The 26,254-nt window shown below is 41.6% G+C and overlaps 1 protein-coding gene across 2 annotated transcripts in view; it reads left to right on the forward strand.

Annotated features, from left to right (window-relative positions):
- Window positions 1–14,980, forward strand: part of SLC25A1 (solute carrier family 25 member 1) — a 52,385-nt gene extending 37,405 nt beyond the window's left edge. For both annotated transcript variants that reach the window (XM_077293444.1, XM_077293445.1), the window contains 5 exons: window positions 4,136–4,220; window positions 4,682–4,786; window positions 11,130–11,245; window positions 11,483–11,556; window positions 12,877–14,980. In XM_077293444.1, coding sequence (XP_077149559.1) covers window positions 4,136–4,220; window positions 4,682–4,786; window positions 11,130–11,245; window positions 11,483–11,556; window positions 12,877–12,991 — 495 coding nt within the window. In that variant the 3' untranslated portion in view covers window positions 12,992–14,980. The remainder of the gene's footprint in view (window positions 1–4,135; window positions 4,221–4,681; window positions 4,787–11,129; window positions 11,246–11,482; window positions 11,557–12,876) is intronic.
- The last annotated feature ends 11,274 nt before the right edge of the window (window positions 14,981–26,254 follow it).

Consider the following 26,254-nt stretch of genomic DNA (forward strand, 5'->3'; position numbering starts at 1 on the left):
GCTGTCGTGGAAGGTTCCTAGAAACCGAATTACCGGTAAGAACTAATTCTATTTTATTATTTTGACTTTTTTTTTACATGAGATCAAGGGCTTCGCTTGGAGTGGCAGACTAATAAAGATGGGAAACTTTGTTGTGTATTCTTTCATTAAAATACTTTATTCTTACTGTGTGGTGTTTTTATTAACCCTTTAACAACTATAGGATTAGTAATAGATAGGTGTCTTATTGACCCCTTCACCATTACTAAGCCGGCTTAATACCCCCTTACAATAGGAAGGTGACATTAACCCCTCATTACCCCACTCGCCACCACTACAGGGGAAGTGGGAAGAACTGGGCAAAGCTGTGGGTTGCTGTTTTTAGGCTGGGGGGGGGGGGCATATCATGGCCCTTTACCAGGGGAGAAGGGATGACAGCTGGCTTCAGCACCACACGCAGGGGACCAGCGCTTTTAGTAGCGCTGCTTTCCCCACGGCTGTCTGTGCACACGGAGGACAGTATACACTGTTCTCCTTGTGTACGTGTGTGGCACGTTTTGCGGCCTGTGTGTCCAGGTAAAAACTGACATGTCTCCTTGTTTTGCACACGGACACACGGTCCGTCAAAACACGCTGACATGTGCATAGACCCATTCACTTGAATGGATCTACATGTGTCAGAGTCTCTGGTACGTGAGATAACGGTCACTACACATACCGGAGGCACTGACGTGTGAAACCGGCCTTAAAGGGAATCTGTCAGCGGGTTTTTGCTACCTCATCTGAGAGCAGCCTGATGTAAGCAAAAGGAAGCTGAATCCAGCGATGTATCACTTAGATTCCTGGGTGCAACTGTTCTGACACAATCAGAGCTTTTAGATTTAGAATGAAGCAGAGCTGAGAAAGCTAACCCCTCCCATACCAGACTGTGTATTTACAAAGTCCATAGACAGTGAGGTGCTCATCACAGCATGGAGGTGTTGCCAGACCAGGAGGCTCCCACTGAGTCACAGCAATAAGATCCTGGTGCTAAAACAATCATTGCAGGCAAACGAAACCACAGAGCTTGATAAGAGAAGCATAGCTGAAATCTGTGTTTAACCCCTACAGCATGCTGTCTTCAGATTACATAGCAAAAACCTGCTGACAGATTCCCTTTAACCTACCACTTTTAACAAATTGCAACATTTCTTCACTTTCATACAGGAGTATTTCTTGCATTTTGTCGCCACCTAGTGATCATTGTAAGAAATTTGTAATGCTTTTAAAACTCATCTGTAAGTCATGAGGTCCCATACAATAAGGCCGGCGTCACACTCGGCGTAAGACAATACGCCACGTATTATACGTCCGTACTACGGCCGTAATACGGAGAAATGTTCCCAAAATAGTGATCCGTAGTCAGGGTGTGTCAGCGTATTTTGCGCATGGCATCCTCCGTATGTAATCCGTATGGCATCCGTACTGCGAGATTTTCGCGCAGGCTTGCAAAACCGACATCTAATGGATTTATGTGCTCAAATGTTCATTAAAACATATATACAGTGTATATATATATATATATATATATATATATATATGTCATTGAGACACATATATATATATTCTGTATTTAGATTTCATTCAGCGCGATATCTGTGAACAGCCGGTAATTCAATTGCCGGCTTTTCATTTCTCCTGCACAAACCCGACAGGATATGAGACATGGTTTACATACAGTAAACCATCTCATATCCCCTTTTTTTTGCATATTCCACACTACTAATGTTAGTAGTGTGTATGTGCAAAATTTCAGCGCTGTAGCTGCTGAAATAAAGGGTTAAATGGCGGAAAAAATTGGCGTGGGCTCCCGCGCAATTTTCTCCGCCAGAATGGTAAAGCCAGTGACTGAGGGCAGATATTAATAGCCAGGAGAGGGTCCATGGTTATTGGCCCCCCCGTGGCTAAAAACATCTGCCCCCAGCCACCCCAGAAAAGGCACATCTGGAAGATGCGCCTATTCTGGCACTTGGCCACTCTCTTCCCACTCCCTGTAGCGGTGGGATATGGGGTAATGAAGGGTTAATGCCACCTTGCTATTGGAAGGTGACATTAAGCCAGATTAATAATGGAGAAGCATCAATTATGACACCTATCCATTATTAATCCAATTGTTGGAAAGGGTTAAAAAACACACACACACATGATTAAAAAGGATTTTAATGAAATAAACACAGCGGTTGTTGTAATAATTTATTGTTCTCGCAATCCATTTCCAGGCCCTCGCTTGGCAAAATAATAAACGCACAAGATACATACCTTCTGATGTCAGATCAGGTCCCACGAAGTAATCCATCTGAAGGGGTTAACTAATATTACAGGCACGAGCTGCGATAAACCACTCGCTGGTACCTGTAATCCCCGGGTGCTGAAAGGAAAGCAGGATCTGTACTTACATTGAGTCGCGGTGATGCGCCCTCTGGTGGATGTTCTCATGAACTGCAGCCTGGGAACTTTTTCCCACGCTCCAGGTCATATGAGGACATCCACCAGGGGGCGCCTCACCGCGACTGAAGGAAATGTAGGTCAATGACCTACATTTCATTCATTCGCCGGGGATTACAGGCACGGAGCACACAGCTGCATTAGCAGGGCTCCTGCCTGTAATATTAGTTAACCCCTTCAGATGGATTACATCGTGGGACGTGATCTGACATCAGAAGGTATGTATATTGTGCGTTTATTATTTTGCCAAGCGAGGGTTTGCAAATGGATTGCGAGAACAATAAATTATTACAACAACCGCTGTGTTTATTTCATTAAAATCCTTTTTAATCATGTGTGTGTGTTTTTTAACCCTTTCCTACAATTGGCTTAATAATGGATAGGTGTCATAATTGACGCCTCTCCATTATTAATCTGGCTTAATGTCACCTTCCAATAGCAAGGTGACATTAACCCTTCATTACCCCATATCCCACCGCTACAGGGAGTGGGAAGAGAGTGGCCAAGTGCCAGAATAGGCGCATCTTCCAGATGTGCCTTTTCTGGGGTGGCTGGGGGCAGATGTTTGTAGCCACGGGGGGGCCAATAACCATGGACCCTCTCCTGGCTATTAATATCTGCCCTCAGTCACTGGCTTTACCACTCTGGCGGAGAAAATTGCGCGGGAGCCCACGCCAATTTTTTCCGCCATTTAACCCTTTATTTTACAAGCTACAGTGCACAAATTTTGCACATACACACTACTAACATTAGTAGTGTGGAATATGCAAAAAAAATGGGGATATGAGATGGTTTACTGTATGTAAACCATGTCTCATATCATGTCGGGTTTGTGAAGGAGAAGGAAAAAGCCGGCAATTGAATTACCGACTTTTCACTAACACCGCTGCGTATTTCTCGCAAGTCACACTGCAGGTCCGTGTGGAATCCGTATTTTTCTCGCCCCCATAGACTTTCATTAGCGATTTTTTTGCGCAATACGCTGACAAACGCAGCATGCTGCGATTTTGTACGGCCGTAGAAAGCCGTATAATACTGAACCGTAATATACGGCTAATAGGAGCAGCCCCATTGAGAATAATTGTGCCGTATGTAATGCGAGTTTTACGGACGTAGTTTCTGCGCTCTTACGTCCGTAAAACTCACCAGTGTGACGCCGGCCTTAGTCTTCAAGGACCCTACAGCTCCCTAAAGTGCGCGTGATTTATTACATGCTTGAAAAAAGTTCGAAAAATGTTTAGAAAAAACAAGGGACCTACAAACCGCAAACTTGTGGGGGTGCCAGGTGCTGGACCCTCATGGATCTTTTGAGAATTCCAGAAAGCCCCTTTAAAATCTCTCAGCTAGCTTGCTAGGAATGTGTCTGCTGGCGAGCTTTTTGTTTTCCTGGTTTCCAATTGTGATTGATTATTGAATATCATACATGTAAAATTCACGATCGGTACAACATAACTAATGTTTTATTTCCAAAGCACTCATTGAAGTGCAGCCCTTCACATTGCCTTTCATATCCAGGCACTGATAACTACCAGAGCCATATCTGTGGGAGTATATGACGGTGGACTCTCCACTATGTGTAAAATGTATTTATTTTTTCTTACAATTGACTGTCCTGTAGGGTACGACACTGGTAAATGTGGCATAATAAACATCTCCTTTTCTCTCTGTACAGGTAAAGTTTATTCATGACCAATGCTCTCCAAACCCAAAATACAAAGGCTTTTTCCATGGAGTGAGGGAGATCATACGTGACCAAGGTACTGCCATTCGTTCCATCCCATAAGTCTCAATAGATAATATCAAATATAGGTAAAATATGACAAACATGTGATCTGTATTTTTAAATTCCGCTTATTATTGCACATAATGTATATTGGTGATACCTGCTAGGGTCTAAAACTGGCCAAAAAATACTGAATTTTGGGGTTTTCCTTTTAATCTATATTTTAATAAAAGGGAACCTGACAGCAGGTTCATGTTGCCCAAACCCCAGGCAGCATTCGTCAGGCACTGGCTGCTTTATTACAACCGTGTGTGTGCTTTACTGAATGATGCTATATGAATGACCTACCTGATCAGGATATAACATGTTGAAAGTTAGAATTCTAACCCTAAAGTTTTGTTCTGATCTCTTGGTTACCATGAATATTGAATAACATGATGTGAATTAAAGTATTCCTTTTCCATTTCTTAGTTAACTGTTATGTTTGTTTTCCAGGTATAAAAGGGACATATCAAGGTCTCACCGCTACAATCCTAAAGCAAGGTTCAAACCAGGCTATCCGATTCTTTGTAATGACTTCACTGAGGAACTGGTATAGAGGTAAACCAAACAAAAATGTTTCTTGCTTTAAATTTAAAAGGTCTGTGCCAAGGCTATGAGATATGCCTTATACGTTCTCAGGATTATTGGTGATCCCAGCAGTCAGACACCCGGTGTTCAGCAAGTTATTCCTAAAGGTACCTTCACACTAAACGATATCGCTAGCGATCCGTGACGTTGCAGCGTCCTGGCTAGCGATATCGTTGTGTTTGACACGCAGCAGCGATCAGGATCTTGCTGTGATATCGCTGGTCGTTGATTAAAGTCCAGAACTTTATTTGGTCGTCAGATCGCTGTGTATCATTGTGTTTGACAGCAAAAGCAACAATACCAGCGATGTTTTACAATGGTAACCAGGGTAAATATCGGGTTACTAAGCGCAGGGCCGCGCTTAGTAACCCGATGTTTACCCTGGTTACCAGTGTAAAATGTAAAAAAACAAACAGTACATACTCACCTTCGCATCCCCCGCCGTCCGCTTCCTGCACTGACTGAGCACCGGCCAGAAAGTGAAAGCACAGCACAGCGGTGACGTCACCGCTCTGCTGTTAGGGCCGGCGCTCAGTCAGTGCAGGAAGCGGACGCCGGGGGACGCGAAGGTGAGTATGTACTGTTTGTTTTTTTTACATTTTACACTGGTAACCAGGGTAAACATCGGGTTACTAAGCGCGGCCCTGCGCTTAGCAACCCGATGTTTACCCTGGTTACCCAGGGACCTCGGCATCGTTGGTCGCTGGAGAGCGGTCTGTGTGACAGCTCTCCAGCGACCAAACAGCGACGCTGCAGCGATCGGCATCGTTGTCTGTATCGCTGCAGCGTCGCTTAGTGTGACGGTACCTTAAGGATGCAGCACAAATTCACATGGTGTGAATCTTAAGTATACAGCTCCAGTAAATTTACAAACAGATTTTCTCTGCAGCATATACATGAGATTTCTTAAAATCTCATCTACAATGCTGCTTACTTTAATGATACATTTACACTTGCCGACAACAGCCGTTAAACTAATTCCAACCAGCTACATACAAGCCGATTGGCAATTGTTTAATTGTCTATTTAGACAGGCCAATTCTACTTCTATGTTAATATGACCGTTCTGTACAAATAAGAGGTTATTGTTTTTGGCAGTATATTGTCCCAGTGATGTACTGTTGGGAACAATGATTTATAGCTACGATAATCGGGAAACTTATTATCATCCAGTGTAAATGCAGCGTGTAATGCACATCAGATTTTCTATCTGTAAAAGTTGGATACCCACTATTTATGCACCCTGTATACCTGTGTACCCTTTAAATACAAACAGGGTAGCTTGTAAAGTCCACAACATCTAAAATTGATGTATTATAGAACATTGGCAAACAATTTAAATTAATTGACATCTTCCCTTGTGAACTTTTGGCATGCCATAGTGGGGATATTCAATGTAAATCAAGGTTTGGTTTATTGGATTACATAGAGCTGAGCCTGTTAGGGTACTGTCTCACAGTGGCACTTTTGTCGCTACGATGGTACGATCCGTTACGTTCCAGCGATATCCATACGATATCGCTGTGTCTGACACGCAGCAGCGATCAGGGACGCTGCTGAGAATCGTACGTCGTAGCAGATCGTTTGGAACTTTCTTTCGTCGCTGGATCTCCCGCTGTCATCGTTGGATCGGTGTGTGTGACACCGATCCAATGATGCGTTCGCTTGTAACAAGGGTAAACATCGAGTTACTAAGCGCAGGGCCGCGCTTAGTAACCCGATGTTTACCCTGGTTACCATCGTAAAAGTAAAAAAAAAAAACAGTACATACTCACATTCCGGTGTCCGTCAGGTCCCTCGCAGTCTGCTTCCCGCTCTGACTGACTGCCGGCCGTAAAGTAAGAGCAGAGCACAGCGGTGACGTCACCGCTGTGCTGTGCTTTCACTTTACGGCGGCACACAGTCAGTCCGGGAAGCAGACGGCAAGAGACCTGACGGACACCGGAATGTGAGTATGTACTGTTTTGTTTTTTTTTTACTTTTACGATGGTAACCAGGGTAAACATCGGGTTACTAAGCGCGGCCCTGCGCTTAGTAACCCGATGTTTACCCTGGTTACCCGGGGCCTTCGGCATCGTTGGTCGCTGGAGAGCTGTCTGTGTGACAGCTCCCCAGCGACCACACAACGACTTTCCAACGATCACGGCCAGGTCGTATCGCTGGTCGTGATCGTTGGAAAGTTGCAGAGTGTGACAGTACCCTTATATGCTGCTGATTCTACAAAGTCCTGCTAATCTTCCATAATCATGGAAAGTAAACAAGCTTTCTAATCATCTTCAACCTGTATAGGTTTTTTCGCTTGGCTGCAGTTATATCTAGCGAGTATAGCTTGGCTGCAGTTAGAGCTAGCGAGTATAGCTTGGCTGCAGTTATATCTAGCGAGTATAGCTTGGCTACAGTTTTATCTAGCAAGTATAGCTTGGCTACAGTTTTATCTAGCAAGTATAGCTTGGCTACAGTTTTATCTAGCGAGTATAGCTTGGCTACAGTTTTATCTAGTGTTATCTAGCGAGTATAGCTTGGCTACAGTTTTATCTAGTTTTATCTAGCGAGTATAGCTTGGCTACAGTTTTATCTAGTTTTATCTAGCGAGTATAGCTTGGCTACAGTTTTATCTAGCGAGTATAGCTTGGCTACAGTTTTATCTAGCGAGTATAGCTTGGCTACAGTTTTATCTAGTTTTATCTAGCGAGTATAGCTTGGCTACAGTTTTATCTAGCGAGTATAGCTTGGCTACAGTTTTATCTAGCGAGTATAGCTTGGCTACAGTTTTATCTAGTGTTATCTAGCGAGTATAGCTTGGCTACAGTTTTATCTAGTTTTATCTAGCGAGTATAGCTTGGCTACAGTTTTATCTAGTTTTATCTAGCGAGTATAGCTTGGCTACAGTTTTATCTAGCGAGTATAGCTTGGCTACAGTTTTATCTAGCGAGTATAGCTTGGCTACAGTTTTATCTAGTTTTATCTAGCGAGTATAGCTTGGCTACAGTTTTATCTAGCGAGTATAGCTTGGCTACAGTTTTATCTAGCGAGTATAGCTTGGCTACAGTTTTATCTAGTGTTATCTAGCGAGTATAGCTTGGCTACAGTTTTATCTAGTTTTATCTAGCGAGTATAGCTTGGCTACAATTTTATCTAGTTTTATCTAGCGAGTATAGCTTGGCTACAGTTTTATCTAGCGAGTATAGCTTGGCTACAGTTTTATCTAGCGAGTATAGCTTGGCTACAGTTTTATCTAGTGTTATCTAGCGAGTATAGCTTGGCTACAGTTTTATCTAGTTTTATCTAGCGAGTATAGCTTGGCTACAATTTTATCTAGTTTTATCTAGCGAGTATAGCTTGGCTACAGTTTTATCTAGCGAGTATAGCTTGGCTACAGTTTTATCTAGCGAGTATAGCTTGGCTACAGTTTTATCTAGTTTTATCTAGCGAGTATAGCTTGGCTACAATTTTATCTAGTTTTATCTAGCGAGTATAGCTTGGCTACAGTTTTATCTAGTTTTATCTAGCGAGTATAGCTTGGCTACAGTTTTATCTAGCGAGTATAGCTTGGCTACAGTTTTATCTAGTTTTATCTAGCGAGTATAGCTTGGCTACAGTTTTAGCTAGCGAGTATAGCTTGGCTGCAGTTAGGGCTAGCGAGTATAGCTTGGCTGCAGTTATATCTAGCGAGTATAGCTTGGCTACAGTTTTATCTAGTTTTATCTAGCGAGTATATCTTGGCTACAGTTTTATCTAGCAAGTATAGCTTGGCTACAGTTTATCTAGCGAGTATAGCTTGGCTACGGTTTTATCTAGCGAGTATAGCTTGGCTACAGTTTTATCTAGTTTTATCTAGCGAGTATAGCTTGACTACAATTTTATCTAGCGAGTATAGCTTGGCTACAGTTTTATCTACTTTTATCTAGCGAGTATAGCTTGGCTACAGTTTTATCTAGTTTTATCTAGCGAGTATATCTTGGCTACAGTTTTATCTAGCGAGTATAGCTTGGCTACGGTTTTATCTAGCGAGTATAGCTTGGCTACAGTTTTATATAGTTTTATCTAGCGAGTATAGCTTGGCTACAGTTTTATCTAGCGAGTATAGCTTGGCTACAGTTTTATCTAGCGAGTATAGCTTGGCTACAGTTTTATCTAGTTTTATCTAGCGAGTATAGCTTGGCTACAGTTTTATCTAGCTTTATCTAGCGAGTATAGCTTGGCTACAGTTTTATCTAGCGAGTATAGCTTGGCTACAATTTTATCTAGTTTTATCTAGCGAGTATAGCTTGGCTACAGTTTTATCTAGCGAGTATAGCTTGGCTACAGTTTTATCTAGCGAGTATAGCTTGGCTACAGTTTTATCTAGCGAGTATAGCTTGGCTACAGTTTTATCTAGCGAGTATAGCTTGGCTACAGTTTTATCTAGCGAGTATAGCTTGGCTACAGTTTTATCTAGCGAGTATAGCTTGGCTACAGTTTTATCTAGTTTTATCTAGCGAGTATAGCTTGGCTACAGTTTTATCTAGCTTTATCTAGCGAGTATAGCTTGGCTACAGTTTTATCTAGCGAGTGTAGCTTGGCTACAGTTTTATCTCGCGAGTATAGCTTGGCTACAGTTTTATCTAGCGAGTATAGCTTGGCTACAGTTTTATCTAGCTTTATCTAGCGAGTATAGCTTGGCTACAGTTTTATCTAGCGAGTATAGCTTGGCTACAGTTTTCACACTACAAAGCATTCTAGGACTGGCCTAGATGGTTCACATTTACATGTAGCATACTTGCTACGATGATTGCAAATGCCACATCACACATTTTTCATAAACCCTTCACAACTGTCTTGTAGAAAATTTATAGCATGTTGTAAATGTACCTAACAGTTTGCCTGGAGCAGTTAAGCTTGGCACATAATGCGTCAGTGTGCACGGTGCGCATACACTCAGGAGGCAAACATCTGACAATGACTACAGTCAGGATGGATGCCTAGTCATCCATCTACTATACAGACCCACTGTGAAAAAAACATTTAATGGATGGTTTCTTCTCTGTGGCTGTGTGTATAGGAAAGTGCAGTCTGCTACACTTTTATATAGTAAAACAAAATATATGCTGGCATATACCTGCCAACCGGAGGTCTCTTGTTAATAAGGGAGTATGGGAACAATGCAGCATACATCAGGAAACGTTCCAGACTTATGTTGTAGGTTAAGAGCATAGATGCTGTATGAACCGATTCTTATGTGGATGATCCAGCAATATCCAGCTACAAACCCAGCCAGCCACGTGTCCACCTTGAGTTATATAGTATATGAGGATTATATTGTACAAAGCAATAAAGTATATTCAGTATTAACATCTAACAGTGGTTTCACCCACAGTTTTGAGGTGCAATTTGCTCTACTTGTAAATTGATATATATTGAACTACTGGGAGGCGTTACCTGTGTTTCAGTATATATATTAAAGAGCGTGCAGTAAACATTCAAAGTATATATCTAACTATTACCAAAAACTAGCAAGTTCTATCATACCTGTGACACACAAGAAAAAACTCCTCCCAGTTTACAGTGCTCCACACTTTATTTATAGTATGTATGTATGTATATATGTATGTGTATATATATATATATATATATATATATATATATATATATATATATATATATATATATATATATATATATATATATATATATTATTATTGTGTATACACTGCTTCTCCACTCATTCTTTATGTGACTGACAGAAAAAGCTTAGAGCAGACCTTAACATTCATAGGCAATGAATAGGGGAGCTGTGAAGAATTGACACTTGCACCTCATTCCAATAGGGATGAAAGTGTCCCATTCTGCGAATTGATGCAGGTCTCGGCGGCTGGACCCCCACCAATCAATAAGTTATCATCTTATCATATACCCTTTAATTTGTTTCCATCAGACGGCCCCTTTAAAATGCAGCTGTCCATATATCATAATCTGCTAATTGTCCTGTTTGCTTTTTGTGGATCCAGTTAATATTAACTATACAGAGATTTCATTTTCTATATAAATTTAGTATAAATCTGTCTGCAGATGCCCACTCCTTCCATTAAATAGTATGTTTTTAATACACTTTGTACAGCGGGAGTCTGCTGTATATTGTGTTTTTACTTATTTTATTTTTTTAGTTTAAGGTATACTAGTATGCAGTAAGCTCCAATGCTCTCTCTAGTGGCAGTTGCAGGTGGCCAGAACATGAGTTCTTTGGTTTCTGTAATCGCTTTGATCAGTCCACAGAGACAGTCTCGTGTAATCAACTATTTCTCAACCTTATGTAAATGTGATATGTCTTTGACAGGTGACAACCCTAACAGGCCAATGAACCCACTCGTTACTGGAGCATTTGGAGCGATTGCTGGGGCTGCCAGTGTGTTTGGCAACACTCCCCTGGATGTGGTCAAGACTAGAATGCAGGTAATATAAAAAGACAAAACCTACGTGATAACTGAGAAGTGACAGGCTGTTTCAGATGATTGAATTGATTGATAATTGATAGCAGGTCACAGGGATAGTCCACTGGTTTGATTCTGGAAGTGTGTCTGCTGTGTCAGGAATAAACAGATACATTGGCTGTAACATAATCGTCCATCTGTGCCAGTGATTGTGAATGTTTCCAATTCATGAACTGTTTTTGCATATTTTTAATTATAGGGATTGGAAGCACATAAATACAAGAGCACATGGGATTGTGCTTATAAGATCCTGAAATACGAGGGGCCCCGAGCGTAAGTCTAATGTTTCTACTTCTTCAGCTTTGCCTTCTTAAGAGTTATTCCAAGAATTGAAGAATTTAATTTCCTAATTTTCTCTTTACTTGTCATTTCAATCCCATCACCCTCTCATTGTGTTTCTTCATTATTTTAAATTTCTTCCCTAAAGGAGATCTATAATTAGATCAATATTGCCCACCTAATGTCTCCACAGTGTAAAGTTCTTTAGAGGGGTGGTCAAGACCTTTTATATTGATTGCCTTTCCTTAGGATGGGTCATCAATATCTGATCAATGGTGGTGCAACAAATTGACACCTCCCCTGGTACCGGCTGGATGTGTTGAGTTGCGGAGCTGAAAAGTACAGCTCCATCATTTGAATAGGGTACTGCAGATCTGAATATTGTTGAAGCAGAAGTCTGCTGAACCATCCCCGTAACAGAATTTACATAATTGCATGGAAAACATCAGTAAATGTTGTTGTTTTTTTTGTAATGAGTCTAGAAACATTACAACAAGCAACATGTTTCTAGAATGTCCCTCTCACTGGCTTTCCTAGCCCTGTGGAGTTTTCTCCACCACTAGCAGTATATACGGATTACAATACCTTCCGCCCCATGTAGTCTGAGTCCATCTTTCCCTGTAGCTTCACAAGCTGAGTTTGCCCCAGGTCCCCGACGTCCATCTCGAGGTTGCACCTGGCCATTAGACTGAATCACATGGAAGGGTAATTTTGGCAATCCACTGGCCCGAGTATTAGGCCCACGCTGTCCCTAGCAGCCTCTTGTCCCAGGCCTGCTACTTTACTCACTGCTGTCCACACACTGACTTGCTCTGTCACTTCCTGGACCTGCTACCAACTCTGTTCTTCCTCCCAAACTGGGCCAGCCACTATAGTTAACCCTATCACAACTAACTGCAGCCCTAAAGGGTATCATCCCTTTATCATATACGTGCTCATCTTTTGCATTTATCCCTTGGCGTGTCGGAGAGCAATCCATCAGCCCCCAACACTGCTACACATGAGTCAGTATTCAGCAGCAGGAAGAGAACAGTAAAAAGAGCTTGTCAATAAAGCTAGGTGGGTGGAAATTTAAATACACATGGATTCATAAAAACTGATAGTTATAGCTGGACTCAAAATACAGAGCATTCAGAAAAGATGAAATAGTCATTCTAAGAGATGGATTTGCAAAGTAAGTACACCTTCCTCATCAGGGCAGATTTGTGCCACGATGTGTACAGATTGTATTGTTAAATCTGGTGACAGTTCATCTTTAATATTCTTGCTTCTGATATTCTGTTCTTTTAATGGCTGGTCGACCTCATCTTTCAGGTTCTACAAGGGAACTGTTCCTCGTCTTGGACGTGTGTGTCTAGATGTGGCTATTGTCTTTATAATCTACGATGAAGTGGTGAAGGTGCTGAACAAGGTGTGGAAGACTGACTGAGACTTTAAATATTGGATAAACCAAGGTTCCCATCTTACCGGAATCTTCAGGGTGCCAAAGAATCCATTCAATCACTACGATTTCCTGTACTAAAATACTCCAGTGCCTGAAGACATAATTCCCTTTCTTTTGTGACATCCTCAATTTTTGGTTCTACATTTATCTGCAGCCTTTAAGAACCAAAAGCCAAACACCTTGCATCACCGTTTGACACAACAGAAGTGAAGGGGTTAACAAGGTTTAATATACATTCACATTGTTATTTGTCTATGAAAAAGCTTTATAGTGTTTTATGTTTTTATTTTTTAACGTCAAGTCTAGATTAATGATCCTAGATTTTATGATGATGTCATCTACTATAAATCCTAGCTAATGTCATAAAGACATTAACGTTAAAGGGTCATTCCAACCGTAGCCTTTCCTGGCTGAGCGGGCAATAACTCAGTCTCGGTAATGACGAGCGTGGCTGAGCTACACGGTTTCTGGTAACTCTCATAGTAATGACAGGGAGTAGCAGAAACAGTGTAGCTCGCGGTGTGTAACTTTCACTCATTTCTATGGGAGATATGGAAGGTTCATTGCTCAGCTGCGGGTGACTTATTGCGTGGGTAGTGGGTAATGCCATGAGGACATTGTTAATTGAGTAAAAAAAAGATGCATTGATTGTGATCCATAGGTTTAGAAGTTGTTCTGGTACAATGTCATTTGGTTAAATAGCTGTGTATGATCATTTATTATGTGCCTTGTGCACCAGGAAGAACTGTATAGCCATAAACTGATTACAAAAGGTCCTCAGGATTTGTACTGTGCTGTATAGCAAATGTGGCAACACCAAATAAGTGCACAGTACACAACATATCAAAGAATGGCTGAAGCGTTATTTTTAGTATTTATAGTTATTGTGGTTTTATAGAACTACCTTTTTCTTCCATAAAAAATGTCATTGTTATTATAATATTTACAAAGCTATGCACTAAGGTTCCAATGTGAAAGTCGCACCTCCCTTCCCCTATGCAAAAAATGTATGTACATTGTATATATACACATATATTTATGCTCCCGTAGTGCGTCTTTGTCAGGTCTGTCGTGTGTACAAACATTTACCCTGGCATATATTTTTGTAAACATTTTGTGCCAAATTGCCATCTGTGCTCTCTTGAGGTATGAATCTACCTCTGCCAAAATATCAGCGTAAAAGCCAAAATAACAGAGCAACAACATATCCAGCTATGAGATCTACTTCCCAGGACAGGGCCACTAGTGGGGGACAGAATGTGCCTTTTCAATGACGTTTGTTAACCCCTTCACAGTAGAATAGATACAAGCGGCTAATGCTTTGTAGCAAGATACTTCATACATTCTTAAGGAAATTGTCTAATTTATTGTGTTACTCTGAGTTGCTTTATTGATTATGTCTGTGCTAAATGAAGAAGCTGATGACACGTAAAATAATTTAGTTATGTTCAGAGCTGATAATTATGGCTCCCGAGGGTTCCAGCATCTGTACAGGGTATACGGAGTACGGTATACGAGGTACACTGCAATGTATGACTATAGTATGTATATGTTGAGCCTGTGCTGTGTCTGTGTATTTTCTCTGCCTCTGTGTATCTACACATGACCACATACGTGAATTTATTCCTGTGGACTTGCAATCCACAATATGATGATGGAGTCCATAAAGTGATCATCATTGTAAACTGGGATCAAGAATGGCTCATCTTGTAACGTACATACCAGATTTCCACTGCTAGTTGAGACATTGTGCACTCTCCCAGCCGATAAAATTCCTTATTTACCTGCTAAAGTCGATACTTGAAATGTTTTGTTTACATTGCATCTACTGTAACTGATGCCTTGCCTGTATGTATACAATTGTGCCCCTCTCCGAAGGAGGGTCGGGGCTCATGTCACAGTTCATCTGTCTCAAGCCAAATGATTATTTACTTCTATGGATATTAATAAAGCCGGTTCATGTTTGTCTACTGATTCTCGAGTATGTGCTATTTCTAATAGGTAAACTCCTCTTTAATACTTTGCTTAGATGTTTTTAAAATGAAACCGAAGTCCTTGATTCATCATGGCATTTTCCCAGAATTCTGCTATAAAATGCTTTGAAATGTCACAAAATTTTCGGTACAGCTGAGTTTTTTGTGAATTTTTGCATTGTTACAACAGTTTCTCCCAAGGGCACAGCATTATCATGACACCACAGCTCGGTTATTCATGGCAAGATGTAGCATTCTCTACTCAAGAAATTGTACTCCAGTCTGAGATTGGAGTAAGATTTCTGGTGTGGCGCGCAACATGTGCCTCTTAATGAATCTGTAGCATCTGACCCCAACACACCCCCTCAACAGAACCAGCAAGAATCACCAGTCTTGTTGAATTGGGGTCAAAGTTAGTATAAATGAAGTGCTGCAAGTAATTGTGTGTGGTGTTGAAATGTAGAAATACAGTGGCATGCAAATGTTTGTGCACCCTTGGTCAAAATTACTGTTATTGTGAACAGTTAAGCAAGTTGAGGATGAAATGATCTCTATAAGGTCTAATGTTGCAGACGATACATTTCCTTTGTATTGTAGGCAAAAAATATAGTCATTTTTTACATTTTAAAAATTTTTAAATGGAAAATGGGCCGATGCAAAAGTTTGTACACCCTTGGAGATTTGTGTGCTTGTACAATTTTGACCAAGGTTTCAGACCTTAATTAGCCTGTTAGGGTTATGGCTTGTTCACTATCATCATTAGAAAAGGTCAGGTGATGCAAATTTACCAGTTTTATAAAAACCCAGCCTCCTCTAACCTTGTGCCAAAAACCAGCAGCCATGGGTTCTTCTAATCAGCTACCTAGCACTCTGAAAATGGGGAAGGCCCGCAAAGCAGGAGAAGACTGTAAGAAGATAGCAAAGCATTTTCAAGTTTCCCTTTATAATTAAGAAATGACAGTTAACAGAAACAGTGGAGATAAGGTAGAAGACCAAGCAATATTTCCATGAAGTTGCTCGTAGGATTGCTACTTGACTGCAAAAGACCTTTAGAAAGATTTTGCAGACACCAGCACAAATATGTTCCTTCATGGAAGAGTCATCAGAAGAAAACCTCTACTGCTTCCTTCCCATAAAATATAATTCAGGGTCAGAAGTATGCAAAAGAACATCTAAAGAAGCCTTATACATTTTGGAAACAATTCCTGTTGACCGATGAGGTTAAAATAGAACACTCTGGCCACAATAATCAAATGTATGTGTGGAGAAAAAAGGGCGCAGAATTTCAGGAAAATAACATCTCAACAACCATTAACCCCTTCGCGCCGGAGCCATAACTTTATTATTTTTAGTTAATATGACCATGTGAAGGGCTTGTTTTTTGCGGGATGAGTTGTACTTTTGAACGACACCATTGGTTTTACCATATTGTGTACTCAAAAATGGGAAAAAAAAATCCAAGTGCGGTGAAATTGCAAAAAAGTGTAATCCCACACTTGTTTTTTTTCACCATGTTCACTAAGTGCTAAAACTGACCTGCTATTATGATTCTCCAAGTCATTACGAGTTCATAGACACCAAACATGTCTAGGTTCTTTTTTATCTAAGTGGTGAAAAAAATTCCAAACTTTGTTAAAAAAAATTAAAAAAAAAAGAAAAAAATTGTGCCATTTTCCGATACCCATAGTGTCTCCATTTTGGTGCAGATACGTTCTTTTGATCACCAGTTATTGCATTTTAATACAATATCGCGGCAACCAAAAAAACGTAATTCTGGCGTTATGACTTTTTTTCTTGCTGCGCCATTTATCGATCAGGTTAATCACTTTTTTTAATTGATCGATTGGGCGATTCTGAACACGGCGATACCAAATATGTCTGTTTGATTTTTTTTTTTTATTTGTAATGTTTTATTTTGAATGGGGCGAAAGGGGGGTGATTTGAACCTTTTTATTTTTTTAATATTTGTAAAAACCTTTTTTGCTTTTGGCTTCGTGGGACGTGACAGTTAATCAGAAGGTATGTATATTGTTGGTTTATTATTTTGCAGAGCGAGGGTCTTCAGGTGGATTGAGAGAGCAATAAAATATTAAAACAACCTGTGTGTTTATTTCATTAAAATACTTTTTAATAATGTGTGTGTGTGTGTGTTTTTTAACCCTTTCCAACAATTGGATTAATAATGAATAGGTGTCATAATTGACGCCTCTCCATTATTAATCTGGCTTAATGTCACCTTACAATAGCAAGGTGACATTAACCCTTCATTACCCCATATCCCACCGCTATACGGGAGTGGGAAGAGAGTGGCCAAGTGCCAGAATAGGCGCATCTTCCAGATGTGCCTTTTCTGGGGTGGCTGGGGGCAGATGTTTGTAGCCAGGGGGGGCCAATAACCATGGACCCTCTCTAGGCTATTAATATCTGCCCTCAGTCACTGGCTTTACCGCTCTGGCGGAGAAAATTGCGCGGGAGCCCACGCCAATTTTTTCTGCGATTTAACCCTTTAATTTCATAGCTAGAGCCCCCAAATTTGACACACAGACACTTCTTACATTAGTGAAGAGGAATATGTAATAAAAGGGATATGAGATGGTTTACTGTATGTAAACCATGTCTCATATCCTGTCGGGTTTGGGAAGGAGAAATGAAAAGCCGGCAATTGAATTAGCGACTTTAATGCCATCTAGCGCTGCATTAAATATAAATATACATATATAGGTGTCTCAGTGACATAGAATAGGTATATATACATATATATATGTGTATATATCTACTCTATTCTAACCTGTCAGTGTGATTTTACTGTACACCGTGCTGAATTACCGGCTTTTCAAAGGACACCGGCAGGGCCGGACTGGGACTAAAATTCAGCCCTGGCATTTGAAGTCACACAGGCCCACTTGTCACATGGTGACTGTATAATATCTTTGTACACTTGTAGGCTACAAGAAGTGAGGGGAGTGTAACACGACTATATAACATATAATTACAGCTGTATCCAGCATTACAGCTCAGCCCCCATAGAATGTAATACAGCACAGCCCCATAGAATGTAATGCAGCACAGCCCCCATAGAATGTAATGCAGCACAGGCCCATAGAATACAATGCAGCACAGCCCCATAGAATATAATGCAGCACAGGCCCATAGAATGGAATGCAGCACAGCCCCATAGAATATAATGCAGCACAGGCCCATAGAATGTAATGCAGCACAGCCCCATAGAATATAATGCAGCACAGGCCCATAGAATGTAATGCAGCACAGCCCCCATAGAATGTAATGCAGCACAGGCCCATAGAATACAATGCAGCACAGGCCCATAGAATATAATGCAGCACAGCCCCATAGAATATAATGCAGCACAGGCCCATAGAATATAATGCAGCAGAGGCCCATAGAATGGAATGCAGCCAGCCCCATAGAATATAATGCAGCAGAGGCCCATAGAATGGAATGCAGCCAGCCCCATAGAATATAATGCAGCAGAGGCCCATAGAATGGAATGCAGCCAGCCCCATAGAATATAATACAGCACAGGCCCATAGAATGGAATGCAGCACAGCCCCATAGAATATAATGCAGCAGAGGCCCATAGAATGGAATGCAGCCAGCCCCATAGAATATAATGCAGCAGAGGCCCATAGAATATAATGCAGCAGAGGCCCATAGAATGGAATGCAGCACAGCCCCATAGAATATAATGCAGCACAGCCCCATAGAATATAATGCAGCACAGGCCCATAAAATATAATGCAGCACAGGCCCATAGAATATAATGCAGCACAGGCCCATAGAATGGAATGCAGCACAGCCCCATAGAATATAATGCAGCAGAGGCCCATAGAATGGAATGCAGCCAGCCCCATAGAATATAATGCAGCAGAGGCCCATAGAATGGAATGCAGCCAGCCCCATAGAATATAATGCAGCAGAGGCCCATAGAATGGAATGCAGCCAGCCCCATAGAATATAGTGCAGCAGAGGCCCATAGAATGGAATGCAGCCAGCCCCATAGAATATAATGCAGCAGAGGCCCATAGAATGGAATGCAGCACAGCCCCCCCCCCTTCCCCCAATAGCTCCACAATCCAGTCATCACTCATTGATAAAAAAAAACCAAAAAACACTCTACTCACCTTTCCTCCTGCCCCGCGCTGCTCTGGCTCCGGTCTCAGCAGTCGCAGTCTGCCCGCCCGGTCACACAGCAGGTGCGCGATAATGTGACGTCATCGCGCACACGCAGTGTCAGCGGCAGGCAGAGCGGGGAATGATGGGAGAGGGGGCGTCAGCAGACGCTTTCTCCTCCATCATTGCATTCAGCTGTACCGGCGTCTATGACGCCGGTATAGTTGAATGCGGGGCCGGGAGTGCGCCGACAGCGGCACACTCGAGCGGCCCACTACTGCCACTGGCCCTTCTGGCATTTGCCAGAACTGCCCGATGGCCAGTCCGGCCCTGGACACCGGTGCGTAAAAATCGGACAGAACTCGCATGGTGCGAGTGCTGTGCGATTTTTTTTCTCACACCCATTGACTTGCATTGGCGAGTCTCGTCCGAGAATCTCAGCAATACGCAGCATGCTGAGATTTTTTTCTCAGCCGATCCAGATTTTTCTCAGTCCGATTTCGGCTGAGAAATAAATCGCAAATGAAAAGACACCTATTGAATAACATTGGTCCGAGTGCAATCCGATTTTTTATCGGATTGCACTCGTCCGTTTTCCTCGCAAGTGGAAAGGGTCCCTAAGCATCTAACTACTGGTGACTACATATCTCCACTCTGTTTTAGAATTGTATATAACATGGAGGCTCTTAAATAGGTAATTGAAACTGTCTCACCCAAGTTTTTATTGGGAACATTTTAAAAAACATTTAGGATCACATTTATTTGGCACTTAGGCTAGTTTCACATTTGCGTCTATGTCCGCAGCGTATCATCCGCAAATGCACGCAAAAACGCATGCGCTTTTTATCCGCATCAGCTTACGCATGACGGCAAAAAACGCAGCGTATGCATGCGTTTTTACGTGCGTTTGTACTTTTTATGAGCATGCGTTTGATATTTCCAGGAGGGCGTGTCTCAATGGGCGTGTCTAAGTCAGTTCCTGGACATGCGCAGTCCGAAGTACGGATGAGCATCGAACGCATACGTACGCAAATACATGCATTCCCATAGACAGTAATGCGTTTTTTAACGCACTCATCCGCATGTGCATGCCTACGGAAATTTGCCGCCTCAAAAATTCCAACATGGTGGGTTAGGCGCACACCGCGAAAAAACGCATGCGTAAGCAAACACGGGCGAGTGCATGCAAACTAATGCACCTGCGTCTACAATGTTAAAGATAGGAAATCAAGACGCATGCAGATGTATGCGTCAGAAACGCTGCGGACACAACCGCAAATGTGAAACCAGCCTTATTTTGGGGTTTCCAGCTAAATCTCCGAGTAACGTGACAGATGAAACCCCTCAGGGATCCATTCAGTATAATGAAGCAGCAGATTTACATCTGGCTTCTGTTCAGTGTTGTCCTTCTTTTCAGAAGTGCACAAAACTGTGGTTGACCGCGCTTTGATGTTCGCCTAAAAACATGCACACTGCTGGATCACAGGTCCTATGGCGTCCACAGTGACTCCATCTGCCTCATTATAGGGAATCGGGGGTTCCATCTGAAACACGTATAACATATATTTACGTGGAAACCCTGGTGTAAGCACTCAGCACAGAGCGCAGGATAAATGTGCACCGAGCCTTATTGCGCTCTTTGGGAGGCAGAATGAACAAATACACAGCATGTGAAGAATTGGTTTTATTGATTTTTACATCATTCCTCGTACAGTATAAGTGATTAGATGACTTTATTCTTACGGTCGGTGCAATTACAGCGATACCAGATTTATATCGGGTTTTTGTGTTTTGCTGCTGTCACACACAAAAAGACTCTTCATTGCAAAAACTAATTTATGCATCCCCATATATAGACAGCTATAATTTTTCCAAATTTCGGCTGACAGTCATGCAGGACGAGTTGACGTTTTTATTGGTACCATTTTCCACAACATGACATTTTTTTTTATTCCGATTTTTGGGAGGTAGAATGAACAAAAACCAGCAATTCAGTTTTTTTTTAAACCGTTCTGCAGGTGGTAAAATTGATAAGGCAGATTTATTCTTCGGGTCAGTACGATTATAGCAATAAAATATATATATATATATATATATATATATATATATATAATATTTTAATTTTTTTTTTTGTCGCTTTTACACAATATCGCATTGCATTGTGCTGATGGGAGCAGACACGGAGCCTGTGTGATTCTCCTCAATGTCGCTGCCACTATTGACAACAGCATAAGAGGGGTTAGACGTCCGCAATGGGTGCTAGCACCGATCGTGGGTGTTGCTACAGGGTCTCGGCTCTCATGTAGAGCTGACACATGCACCAGATCACCTCGGTGCTCAGCGTGAGCGCAGTGCTGTGCATAAACTGCGGCTTATGGGAACGCAGCTCCCACAGCGCGGTATATGTATGGCCTATGTCGGGAAGGGGTTAAATGATTGGCCACACCATAAAGCTCCTAGTGCCTGTACTTGGGTTGATCAGTCGTTCTGTGCTGCCTGAGTCCCTTTAGCTACTTGTGGATTGCTCATAGATTATAAACTTATGGATGGTTTACTATTATCTCTGCCTTCCTGATCATTGCTTGTTCAGTGTTCTGTATACAATGTATATACAGCATAGCTCCCAACCGTCCTGGATTCAGAAGCCAGCAGAAATTAAACTACCCAAGGAAAAAACATTTTTCAATAAAAGATAACGCCTCTTTATTAAGACACACAATTTAAAAATGATTTCAAGGGGGATAGTTTTACAGAGACATAAAGTGGTAGTCAATCATATATACATATAAATTATTAAATACATACCGTGTTACAGTACTAGATAATTAACAAATATATGCAATAATTTCAGTGAATCATGTATAAATAAAGAAATTCAGGCTAATGTCAGATGCCAGATGCTATGGCTCCATCTAGTGGTTATGTGCCATAGTGTCAAAAGGTAAGTATATCATATAAAAGTATCCCTACTAGGGTTAAAAAGACAATAAGTGTATTGTATCCATTAAATATTAAATAAATACATAAATATATATATATATATATATATATATATATATATATACTAGATGGTGGCCCGATTCTAACGTATCAGGTATTCTAGAATATGTAGGTAGTATACAGCACAGGCTACGTACTATATTGCACAGTGACGTGCATATGTACAGGTCCTTCTCAAAAAATTAGCATATAGTGTTAAATTTCATTATTTACCATAATGTAATGATTACAATTAAACTTTCATATATTATAGATTCATTATCCACCAACTGAAATTTGTCAGGTCTTTTATTGTTTTAATACTGATGATTTTGGCCTACAGCTCCTGATAACCCAAAAAACCTGTCTCAATAAATTAGCATATTTCAACCGTCCAATCAAATAAAAGTGTTTTTTAATAACAAACAAAAAAAACATCAAATAATAATGTTCATTTATGCACTCAATACTTGGTCGGGAATCCTTTGGCAGAAATGACTGCTTCAATGCGGCGTGGCATGGAGGCAATCAGCCTGTGACACTGCTGAGATGTTATCGAGGCCCAGGATGCTTCAATAGCGGCCTTAAGCTCATCCAGAGTGTTGGGTCTTGCGTCTCTCAACTTTCTCTTCACAATATCCCACAGATTCTCTATGGGGTTCAGGTCAGGAGAGTTGGCAGGCCAATTGAGCACAGTAATACCATGGTCAGTAAACCATTTACCAGTGGTTTTGGCACTGTGAGCAGGTGCCAGGAAGCATGAAGTGCTCCAAAATCTCCTGATAGCTAGCTGCATTGACCCTGCCCTTGATGAAACACAGTGGACCAACACCAGCAGCTGACATGGCACCCCACACCATCACTGACTGGGTACTTGACACTGGACTTCAGGCATTTTGGCATTTCCTTCTCCCCAGTCTTCCTCCAGACTCTGGCACCTTGATTTCCGAATGACATGCAAAATTTGCTTTCATCAGAAAAAAGTACTTGGGACCACTTAGCAACAGTCCAGTGCTGCTTCTCTGTAGCCCAGGTCAGGCGCTTCTGCCGCTGTTTATGGTTCAAAAGTGGCTTTACCTGGGGAATGCGGCACCTGTAGCCCATTTCCTGCACATGCCTGTGCACGGTGGCTCTGGATGTTTCCACACCAGACTCAGTCCACTGCTTCCTCAGGTTCCCCAAGGTCTGGAATCGGTCCTTCTCCACAATCTTCCTCAGGGTCCGGTCACCTCTTCTCGTTGTACAGCGTTTTCTGCCACATTGTTTCCTTCCAACAGACTTACCATTGAGGTGCCTTGATACAGCACTCTGGGAACAGCCTATTTGTTGAGAAATTTCTTTCTGGGTCTTACCCTCTTGCTTGAGGGTGTCAATGATGGCCTTCTTGACATCTGTCAGGTCGCTAGTCTTACCCATGATGGGGGTTTTGAGTAATGAACCAGGCAGGGAGTTTTTAAAAGCCTCAGGTATCTTTTGCATGTGTTTAGAGTTAATTAGTTGATTCAGAAGATTAGGGTAATAGGTCGTTTAGAGAACCTTTTCTTGATATGCTAATTTATTGAGACAGGTTTTTTGGGTTATCAGGAGTTGTAGGCCAAAATCATCAGTATTAAAACAATAAAAGACCTGACAAATTTCAGTTGGTGGATAATGAATCTATAATATATGAAAGTTTAATTGTAATCATTACATTATGGTAAATAATGAAATTTAACACTATATGCTAATTTTTTGAGAAGGACCTGTATATAACACAATCGACGTAGTATATAACATAGCTTTGTAGTATATAACAGAGCTACGTAGTATGTAACACAGCGTATGTAGTATATAGCAGAGCTACGTAGTATACAACACAGCCATGTAGTATATCATAGCCACGTAGTGTATTGCACAGGTATGTAGTATATTGGTCAGCAACGTAGTATATTGTAGAGCCACATAGTATATTGCACAGCCACGTAGTGTATTGCACAGCTATGTAGTATATTGGTCAGCAACGTAGTATATAGCAGAGCCACGTAGTATATTGCATAGCTACGTAGTATATTGCACAGCCACGTAGTATATTGCACAGTCGGCGTATGTAACAGAACTGACACAGCCACATAGTATAGTGCACAGCTACGTAGTATATAACACAGCAGGTAGTATATTGGACAGTCACGTATATTGCCCAGCTACATAGTATATAGCACAGAGATGTAGTATATACAGTGGGGCAAAAAAGTATTTAGTCAGTCAGCAATAGTGCAAGTTCCACCACTTAAAAAGATGAGAGGCGTCTGTAATTTACATCATAGGTAGACCTCAACTATGGGAGACAAACTGAGAAACAAAAATCCAGAAAATCACATTGTCTGTTTTTTTATCATTTTATTTGCATATTATGGTGGAAAATAAGTATTTGGTCAGAAACAAACAATCAAGATTTCTGGCTCTCACAGACCTGTTAGTTCTTCTTTAAGAGTCTCCTCTTTCCTCCACTCATTACCTGTAGTAATGGCACCTGTTTAAACTTGTTATCAGTATAAAAAGACACCTGTGCACACCCTCAAACAGTCTGACTCCAAACTCCACTATGGTGAAGACCAAAGAGCTGTCAAAGGACACCAGAAACAAAATTGTAGCCCTGCACCAGGCTGGGAAGACTGAATCTGCAATAACCAACCAGCTTGGAGTGAAGAAATCAACAGTGGGAGCAATAATTAGAAAATGGAAGACATTCAAGACCACTGATAATCTCCCTCGATCTGGGGCTCCACGCAAAATCCCACCCCGTGGGGTCAGAATGATCACAAGAACGGTGAGCAAAAATCCCAGAACCACGTGGGGGAACCTAGTGAATGAACTGCAGAGAGCTGGGACCAATGTAACAAGGCCTACCATAAGTAACACACTACGCCACCATGGACTCAGATCCTGCAGTGCCAGACGTGTCCCACTGCTTAAGCCAGTACATGTCCTGGCCCGTCTGAAGTTTGCTAGAGAGCATTTGTATGATCCAGAGGAGTTTTGGGAGAATGTCCTATGGTCTGATGAAACCAAACTGGAACTGTTTGGTAGAAACATAACTTGTCGTGTTTGGAGGAAAAAGAATACCGAGTTGCATACATCAAACACCATACCTACTGTAAAGCATGGTGGTGGAAACATCATGCTTTGGGGCTGTTTCTCTGCAAAGGGGCCAGGACGACTGATCCGGGTACATGAAAGAATGAATGGGGCCATGTATCATGAGATTTTGAGTGCAAACCTCCTTCCATCAGCAAGGGCATTGAAGATGAAACGTGGCTGGGTCTTTCAACATGACAATGATCCAAAGCACACCGCCAGGGCAACGAAGGAGTGGCTTCGTAAGAAGCATTTCAATGTCCTGGAGTGGCCTAGCCAGTCTCCAGATCTCAACCCTATAGAAAACCTTTGGAGGGAGTTGAAAGTCCGTGTTGCCAAGCGAAAAGCCAAAAACATCACTGCTCTAGAGGAGATCTGCATGGAGGAATGGGCCAACATACCAACAACAGTGTGTGGCAACCTTGTGAAGACTTACAAAAAAAGTTTGACCTCTGTCATTGCCAACAAAGGATGTATTACAAAGTATTGAGATTAAATTTTGTTTCTGACCAAATACTTATTTTCCACCATAATATGCAAATAAAATGATAAAAAAACAGACAATGTGATTTTCTGGATTTTTGTTTCTCAGTTTGTCTCCCATAGTTGAGGTCTACCTATGATGTAAATTACAGACGCCTCTTATCTTTTTAAGTGGTGGAACTTGCACTATTGCTGACTGACTAAATACTTTTTTGCCCCACTGCAACAGAGCCCACGCAGTATGTAACACAGCCCACGTAGTATATAGCATGTGGGCACTATATGCGTGGTTAAAAAAGACTTAAAATAAACATATACTCACCTTCCAAAGGCCCCTTGAAGTCCTGGCGCCTGTGTGCGGTTCACGCGGCAGCTTCCGGTCCCAGGGTTGGTATGAGCGTAGGACCTGTGATGACGTCGCGGTCACATGACCGTGACGTCATGGCAGATCCTTCTCGCATAGCATCCTTGGCACCGGAACCTGCCGCTTGCACTGCCGAGGACAGCCGCGACGTCTGAAGGTGAGAAGAACTTTTTTTATTATTATTATTTGTAACATTAGATCTTT

Source organism: Ranitomeya variabilis, chromosome 1, assembly GCF_051348905.1.
Source record: "Ranitomeya variabilis isolate aRanVar5 chromosome 1, aRanVar5.hap1, whole genome shotgun sequence".
In the NCBI taxonomy this organism is placed as follows: Eukaryota; Metazoa; Chordata; class Amphibia; order Anura; family Dendrobatidae; genus Ranitomeya; species Ranitomeya variabilis.